Genomic DNA, 9,555 nt, shown 5'->3' with positions numbered 1-9,555 from the left:
GGTGGGTAGTGGTGTTTCCTATATTTGTAGGGGTGGTTGGGGGGTGGAGGGTAGTCCATTTAGCGTGCAATCGACTCGGGATACTTATAAGATACTACCATGATTTTTTCAGATTTTTTGGTCAAAAAATAAATTAGGCCAAAAACCGGCCATACCGACCCTCCCCCATTGCGAAAAAAGAGTTGAATTTCCACCTATGCAGATTTCAATTAACATGTTAACAGCACAATACGAATTTTAGACAAAAAGTAAATTTTGTGGCTAATAGTTGAATTTTTAACAAAACAGTTTTTTAAATTTCAACCGAATAGTTGCATATTTATCCAAAAAAGATCAAATTTATCTCCAAACAGATGAATTTTTATTCGACGAAAAACAAATTAAAAAAAAAATAGTTGGATTTTCATACAAAAAAAGATTCCAGTGGAATTTTCAAAATCAAAATATGAATTTTATAACAAACAATAAGTTTATACGGAAAAACTGTAATTTTGAAGCCAAAAAGACCAATTTTTCAACCAAAAAGAATACATTTTTGACAGAATAGTTGAATTCTCTACAAAATAGTTGCGTTTTATTCAAGAAAGAAGCAATATTTATACTGAAAAATATGAATTTTGAATCAAAAATACATATTTTCAGAAAAAAAAATTTTCATCCAAAAACCGTTTAAGTTGACTTATAAGCAACAGAATATGGATTTTAAATATAAGGTTGTTTGTTATGCGACTAAAGTGGAATTTTTACCAAAAAAAATTTTTTTAAACAAAATAGTTAAAATATTTGCAACCAAGAAGGACGTCTTAAAAAAAATTATTAAATTTACAATCAAATAATGAAAGTTTAAAACTAAAGAGATAATCTTCAGGATTACCTATTGCAACAAATCGTAAAATATTGTCATGACCCCCCCCCCCTTGAGCTGCTTTGTAATTTAAGTACGGTCTCTAATATTACATTCTATTTAATTATGTGTCTTTCTATTCAGCTCTATTCTAGTCTGCTGTGCTCTACTAGGTTTCTATTCCTTTTTTATTTTCTAAAATTTTTCTATATTTTTTTCAAGTCTGCCTTTTTGACATGCTTATAATCAACTCTTATTCTGCCCATATTTATTTATAGTCTACCCTATCTTATCCTATCCTTATCTGTCCTGTTATATTGTATTCTATCATATCATGTCCTATCATACCCTATTCTATTTTTCCTTATCCTATCCTGTCCTATACTCTGTCCCAATATATCCTGTCCTATCCTATTTTGTCCGATCCTGTCCTACTATCTTGTATCCCCTCCTATTTTACTTTGCCCTATCCTATCCTATCCTATACTATACAATACTATACTATGCTATGCTATACTATACTATACTATCCTATCCTAGCCTATCCTAATGTTTGAAATTGAATTTGATTTGTACTCTATGCTAGTGCTTCATGAAAATAAGGTACAAACTAATGAAGAAGTTTGAAAATAATGTTTTCAAATTACTAATTTCACTCCTTAAATTACATAAAAGTTATGCATTATGCAAGATTGTTGAGTGCATCCCAGCTTTAGGGCATGCCGTTCTTTCAGCTTGGTTGACCATCCGGAAGCTGCAGGGAGAGCACCGCTATTACAAAATAGAGTGCAATCTCTCCTGTACGTATAACCTAGTTTTCTGAGTGGGGTATCAGGAAACGGCGAAAAAAGTTTATCTGTTGCAGGTCTCAAGTCACAATCTGCACTTGCTCTTCATCAGTCGATGATTTCATTTTATCAAAAGACGTTCGCGAATTAATGATCAGATTTACTCAACGAGCAAAAAAACGAATTTCTAAAAAGTAAAGCAAAGTTTTATAACCTAGTTACTGAATATATGTATTTTTTTTACAACATAAGTTGTAATATGAGAGATACAAAATAGCCATCCTTCATGTTGATTCAACTTTTAAAATTTTGTTTCAAAAATCGAATGTGCCAATAAATTTTAACGTGTGAGTGATAATGCCGTTAAAAAAATTGTGCATTTATGTGATTTTTTGAGAGTTGTGTATTTAGAAAATTAATTAGCATGGATGGACGGAAATTTATTTTATACAATATGCTCTTTTTTGTGATTACCAAAATGGCAGACGGAAGGGTATACCATTTTAGTTCTGAGACAAATTTGAGGAAAAGTAAACAAGTTTTTTCTGTAATTCCTGGGATCAAAATGTTTTGCGAAAACGGAGCGATTGGATTTGAATTATCGTTAAGAGACCTAATCACAGGTATGTATTTATATATATTTATTTTTAAAGTATAACATTAAACATTTTTTTAATATCTGATTTTTAGGTTTTAAAATTTTTGCGTGCACTCTCCAAATAAAAATTAAACTTTGAGTGGATTATTAATTGTCCCATCAATTCATTTGAAAAGTGTTAAGATATTATAGAAATAATAATAATAATAATTTAATTAATTATTTTTTACATTTTGTGTATGGTAAACGGAAGCACAGTATTGTACGTCGGGTTGCACCGTAACCATTCTTTTCGTGCGGTCCGCTGGGGACAAAGGTGAATTATTAAGGTGTTTTCAGACTTTTAAAATTTAAAGGGTTTTGTGCCTTTGAATGAAGCGGTTGAGCTTTTTTTCTCTAGGTAAGGGCAGGAGAATAAAGTTATAATATGGAATAACATACTTTGTACATTGTATAATAATATTATACTAACTACAAATTGTACATAAATAATAATAAATCAACAATAATTATTAAATGATAAATAATAATACGCACCGGTATAAAATGCATGTTGCCAAGGATTTAAATAATTTCACAGGCATTACCAAATATTTAAAAAAATTGATAAAGATGTTTCAAGCTTTCAGAAAGATTTGACCAAAATTTCACAATAATTTTAATGATTTTTTCAAAGATTTTACAGTTTTCAAATATTTTGCAAAGACTTCGAAAAGATGAAAGATTTTACAAAGACTTAAATGATTTCCCAAAGATTCCACAAAGATTTTAATGATTTCTCAAAGATTTCACAGTTTTTAAACATTTTGCCAAGACTTCGGATAGATTAAAAAAAAAAAAACGTTACGAAGGCTTTAATTATTTCCCAAAGATATTACAAATATTAACATAATTTTACAACTATTACCAAATATTTAAAAAAATACTTTTAATATTTCGCAGATTTCTAAAGATTTCAGAAAAATTTTACAAAGATTTCACAAACACGACAATGATTTCTCGAAGATTTCAAAGATTTCAAATATTTTGTAAAGGTTTCAGAGAGTTGTCAAAGATTTCAAAAAGACTTTAATTATTTCATAAGATTTTCCGATAATAATCAATAATCTTAATAATTTCACAAATATTAGTAAATATTTTGTCATAATTTCCAAAGATTTTAAAAATATTTTAATGAGTTCCCAAACATATCAAAGATGTCACAAAAAATTCAAAAATTTCGCAAAGATTTTGGATAGATTTTGAAGATTTTACAAGTATATGAGTGATTTCCAATTGATATCAAAAATTTCAACAATTTTACGAAATATTTCAAAAATATTTCCAAAATTCTAAAGATTTCTTCGAAAAGGTTTCCAAGGATTTTAGAAAGATTTTAATGATTTCCCAAAGACATAAAAGATTTCAAATATTTCGCAATGGTTTTGCATAGATTTAACAGATTTGATAAAGATATCAATGTTTTCTCAAAGACATAAATAATTTCACAAATATTACTAAATATTTCAAATATTTCAAAAATTGCAAAGATTTTTTCACAATGGTTTCTAAGGATTTCAGAGAGATTTCAATTATTTCCCAAAAATATAAAAAAGTTTCAAATATTTCGCAAAGATTTGGTATAGATTTATACGATTTTACAAAGACATTAACGATTTCCCAAAGATTTTACAAAGTTTTCAATAATTGCAATAATATTTCAAATATTTCTTGCAGATTTCAAAAATATTTCGCAAAGATTTAAAAAATTTCACAAGGATTTCAAATGTTTCGCAAAGATTTCGGAGAGTTTTAGAAGATTTCAGAAATACTCCAATGATTTCGCAAATATTAAAAAAATTTCAAAAATATACCAAATACTTCAAAAACATTCTCACAGGGTTTTAATTATTTCTAAATATTTTAAAGATTTTTCACAAAGATTTCAATAGTTTCTCAAAGGGTTCAAATATTTAGCAACGATTTAAACAATTTTGCAAAAAATTCTCAAATGTTTTAAAAATACTAAAAATATTTTACAAAGATTTAAATGGGTTTCTAAAGATTTCACAAAAATTTCAAATGTTTCGCAAAAAAATTTGGATAATTTAGAAAGATTAAAAAAAGACTTCAATGATTTCTCAAAGATTTCAACATTTAAAAAAATATACAAAATATTTTAAATATTTGATAAAGATATCTATGATTTTCCAGAAATTTAAAAGAATTTACGAAGATTTCAAATATTTTGGATAGATTTCAAAATTACATAAACGCATAAATGGTTACTCAAGGATTTTAATAATTTCACAAATGTTTCAAAAATACTTTGAAGATTTCCACAGATTTCTCAAAGATTTTAATGATTTCCCAAGGACTTGAATAAGTTTGCCAAGATTTAAACAATTTTCAAAAATATTCTCAAATACTGAAAAAATATTTCACAAAGGTTTCAATGATGTTCTAAGCATTTCACAAAGATTTCAAATGTTTTGCAAAGATTTCAAATATTTCGTGGATTTCACAAAGATTTGGAGTAGATCAAAAATTTTCAACAAAGCATAAATGATTTTCCAAAGATTTCAACATTTTCACAAATGCTTCAAAAAAATTTCGAAGATTTGCAAAGATTTAAGAAAGATTTTTTTCAATAATTTCCCAAAGATTTCAAATTTTAAGCAAAGATTTAAACAACTTTTAGAAATATCAAATATTAAAAAAACATTTTTAATATCTTAAAAAAATGTTAAGGATTTTTTAAAGATTTCAGAAAGATTTCAAATGTTTCGCGAAAAATCGAATATTTTAAAAACATTCCAGAAAGACTTCAATGACTTTCCCAAAGATTTCTACAATTTAAAAAATATATTAAATATTACAAAAATATTTTTAATGTTTTCCAAAGATTTTACTAATATTTCAAGTATCCCCTAAATATTTCGAAAAGATTTAAAAAGATTTCACAAAGATTCTAATGATTTTCCAAATATTTCAATAATTTAAAAAACATGATTGTTTATTTTTAAAATATTTGAAATATTTCGTAAAGTTTTCTAACGATTTCAACAAGAATGTAATGGTGTCCCAAAAATATTACAAATATTCTAAAGGTTTCGTAAGGGTGACTTCAATGATTTCCCAAAGATTTCAACAATTCAAAATTTAAACAAATATTTTATAAATATTTCAATGATTTCCCAAAGATTTCAAATATTTCATGAAGTTTTCGGATAGATTTAAAAAATCTAACAAAGATTTCAAATATTTTCCCAAGATTTCAATCATTTAAAAAATATGATCAAATATTTATAATACATTTAAAAGATTTTACAAAAATTTACAATATTTGCAAAGATTTCGGAAAAATGATAAAGATTTGACAAACACATAAATTATTTCACAAAGACTTCAGGTATTTTTTTGGAGAAATGTAAACGATCTGATGGATTTAATCATTCGATTTCAGAAGGAGGGGGAGGTAATACCTCGGGTGTTTATAACAAGTAAAGTTTTGATAAGTTTGATCTATTCTCCATTTGCTTCTAGATAGAAGCAAATAGAACTAAATCTATATACTATCTCAAAGTTATTTTTTTCGTCTATCAAAATCAAGCTTTTCAAATAGTAAAATTGCAAAATCTAATTCGAATTAAAGGAATGCAAACGTATTGATTAGTTGAATTTTGAGAAAAGATAATTAAATTTGTTTTATCTTCATGAAATTTGTAAACATGGGTTTTCAAAATTTTGAGTTAAATTTGATGGATTTTAATCTAATTTTATTATAATTTTTAACACTTATAAAATTATGGAAAATTGAAAGTTCCTTTGGCTCCTACTATTGAAAAGTACAATGCTCTTCAGTAAATGTATCTCGACTTAAAAGTAAAAGTCATGGTCTTTCTTATGATATTCATCATTCTCTGCAGACAATGTCGCTGAAGGTAGAGGAGGTGCAGCAGGAGGTGGAGGAGGTGGAGCGGGAGGAGGAGGAGGAGGAGGAGGAGGAGGAGGAGGAGGAAAGAAAACTGGGCCATTACAGAGAATTATAAGAGCAATGATGATGATTCCTTTAGCAATACAAGTAAGGACCTTTTCAAGTAAATCCTTTTAAAATTATAACACTAAAAATTATTTACTAAATTATATTTATTTATTATAAAATAATAAATTATTTCGGTACGGCAATGGAATCTGAATAAACCAGTGTTGGGTAAATTACTCTTTTTGAGTAACAAGTTACGTTTACTAGATAAAGTAAATTCAAGTTACCTAAAAAGTTACTTTGTTCGCTCCTTTAATTTTATAATTTAAAAATCAAAATTATATATATAATTAAATTTTAAATAAGTAGTGGACATGTTTTTCAGAATATTCTGTGATATTCAAACGGGTTTTCTTTTTCCGCATTGTTCAGCTGGATCGTCAGAAATACTTCTTTAATTCGTTGAAATTATTTTCATCAGCAATCAAAAATTATTTTTTCACATTAAATCTTAAGTGAAAATCACAAATCATATTCAATTTTAGTAATTCTATTTCCCTGTCTCACGGTACTATGCAAATCATACCTACATAGATGAACTTTTAACAGAAGAGTTAAATTTCCACCTAAGAGAGAATTTTCAATCAAACAGTTGTATTAAAAAAAAAATATACATGCAATTATTCATCAGAAAAAAAATTGTCAACTAAAAATAACGCTTTTAAACAAATAAGTTGAATTTTTACATCAAAAGGATGGATTTTCAACAAAAATAGACGAATTCTCAACGAAAAATACAATAATTAATATTATTTTAACCAAAATTTTTTTTTAATTTCAACCGAAAGACAGTTGAATTTAATCAAAACATCTTCAACCAAATAACATTAATTTTACTATGAGATTAGTTAGATTTTTAACAACAAAAAATGAGATTTTTACATAAACAGATCAATTTTGTGACGAGAAAGCCGAATTTTAAACCAACAAAAAAAATTTACAAAATTGTTGAATTTTGAACAAAATACACGATTTTTCAACCAAGATAGAAGAATTTTCAGTGAAATATATAATAGTTGATAATATTTCAAAGAAGATTTTTCTTTAAAATTAAACACAGCTGAATTCAATAAAAAAAATCCTTAACTAAATCAGATTCATTTTACGACCATAAAAGTTGAATTTTCAAGAAGGAAATAGGATATTTTTCACCAAGCCAGATAAACTTTCAAGAGAAAAAACCGAATTGTAAACCAGAAACTAAAGAAATCCTATAAGTTGTTGAATCTTACACCAAAAAGATGAATTTTCTATATAGAACCGTTGGATTTTCGAACCCAATACTTAATTTTTAAGAAAAATATTACTTTCTAACCGAGAAGTTGAATTTTCTACAAAAATTTATGTATATTTAACACAATACGTTCAGTAGAAAAAGAGAGTGGGAGGATCTTATTCGATGGCAGGAGTAAATGGGCCGGATTTATTAGATAGGGAGAGGAAGTGGGATAAATTTCTCGATTTTGCGTCTGAATGGACAGGATTTATTCATCAGGCATGGTAAATGGGAGGCGTGTCTTCAGTAATATGAGTGAATAGGTGCAAGTTGTTTAGCAGAAGCGATAGGTTGAAAGATTTTATTTAGTTGCCCGAGCGAATATATTAAATTTTTTTGGTAAAGAGAGTAAGGGGCGAAATTTTTTGTTGGTCGAATGAAATGGGCGGGATTTCTTCAGTAGGCTTGGTAAGTGGGAGGAGCTTTTTTAGGCGTAGGAGTGAATGGGTTCGATTTTTTTTAGTAAAAACGGTGAGTGGGAGAATCTTATTCAGTGCAAGAAGTGAACGAAGGGGATTTTTTTCGGTATGGAGAGCAAGTATAAGAAATTTGTAAGCTAGTATGTCTAAATTGGCGGAATTTATACCGTAAGAATGGTGAGTGGAATGAGTTTTTTCAATAGTAGGACAGAATGTGCACGATTTTTCCAGTTAAAACAGGGAGTGTAAGAATCTTAATCAGTAGCAGGAGTGAATGGGCTGGAGTTGTTAGGTAAGGAGAGTGAGTGTGATACATTATTCGATTGTTGTGTCTAAATGGGCGGGATTTATTCAGTAGGCATGGTAATTGGGAGGCGTGTCTTCAGTAATAGGAGTGAATAGGTGCAAGTTGTTTAGCAGAAACGATAGGTAGATGGATCTAATTTATTAGTGGGAGTGAGTAGGCGGGATTTGTTTGATAGGGAGAGTTGGGAGAGTAAGTTTTTAATTAGTAGCCTTAAATAGGCAGGCTTTATTCATTAGGCATGGTAAGTTGGAGAATCCTCTTCAGTAATAGAAGTAAATTTGCGGCATTGGTTCATTATAAATGTTAAGCAGGAGAAGCTTCTAGAATAGGAGGTTTTCCTTTGTGTGTAGGAATAAATGGTCAGTATTTTTCCTAGAAAAGCTAAGATTCCTTGACCAACTGATGGATGCGAGTGAATAGGAATCATTAATTAATATTAAGAATAATAGTAAGAATAACCAAATCGAGCTGAATCAGTAGAAGGAATAGAATTACTAATCTTAAATCTATATTGTCCTATTCCTTTATATTTCATTCTAATACATCACGTCCATTTTTTTTAAATCGCTAATACCAACCTCGCTTATTTTCAGATTCTTTCATTGCCGAAAGCATTAGCTGAAATAAAAATGTCGCTCTTGAGAAGTTTAATGGTTGCCAAAATTGCCTTGATTGTCCTGGCTTTTAATTCCTTCAAAAATATTCAGCAGGAAATTGTCGTCGTTCAAAAAGCACCCGTGCGTCAACATTTTGATCATTATTATCATCCCTTTCCAGAAAAAGAGGAAGAAGATAAAGGATGGCTTGGATTCGGATTTGGAAAATGAAGACTATTTTTCTAATTAAAAAGTTTTATTCAAGGATTCATTTTAAGTACCATCATTTAATGTTAAATCAGAAACTTTATAATCAATGCAGTATAAAATATTTAGGATCTTTAATACTTGATCTCAATTTTGCTTCTAGCTATCAAAAATAGAATCTGCTTCATAATTTCATTTTAAAAAATAAGCAATTTGGGAATAATAATATTGATGAAAGAAGATAGGCATTTTATTATTATTATCCCCTTCTATATTTCATTCACGCTAGGTATACAATTAAAAATAATAGAGGAAAGCTCGCCCCTAGAATTATAAATATACACTTTCTTTTTACCTTTATGAAATAATTAAATGCCATAAAAATAATTTATGAGAAATTTCAAAATTCTAGAAGATGAATTGTCTAGGCGTACCGAAAATATTTGGTTGATGATCATCATATTTGAGTGAAAGTACACGTTTTATTCAGAAAAAG

General features: G+C 28.0%; 1 protein-coding gene across 1 annotated transcript; it reads left to right on the top strand.

Moving 5' to 3' along the window:
* The first annotated feature begins 2,110 nt into the window (after nucleotides 1-2,110).
* On the top strand, nucleotides 2,111-9,271 carry LOC117180791 (putative uncharacterized protein DDB_G0287183). The gene is made up of 3 exons (XM_033373298.1): nucleotides 2,111-2,255; nucleotides 6,139-6,293; nucleotides 8,850-9,271. The coding sequence occupies exons 1-3, from the start codon at nucleotides 2,111-2,113 to the stop codon at nucleotides 9,081-9,083; spliced, it is 534 nt and encodes a 177-aa protein (XP_033229189.1). The 3' UTR covers nucleotides 9,084-9,271.
* Nucleotides 9,272-9,555: the final 284 nt, after the last annotated feature.

This window comes from Belonocnema kinseyi, chromosome 1 (genome assembly GCF_010883055.1).
Source record: "Belonocnema kinseyi isolate 2016_QV_RU_SX_M_011 chromosome 1, B_treatae_v1, whole genome shotgun sequence".
Classification (NCBI taxonomy): domain Eukaryota; kingdom Metazoa; phylum Arthropoda; class Insecta; order Hymenoptera; family Cynipidae; genus Belonocnema; species Belonocnema kinseyi.
The sequence above is the reverse complement of the archived record's forward strand: the minus strand, read 5'-3'. Positions and strand labels throughout refer to the sequence as shown.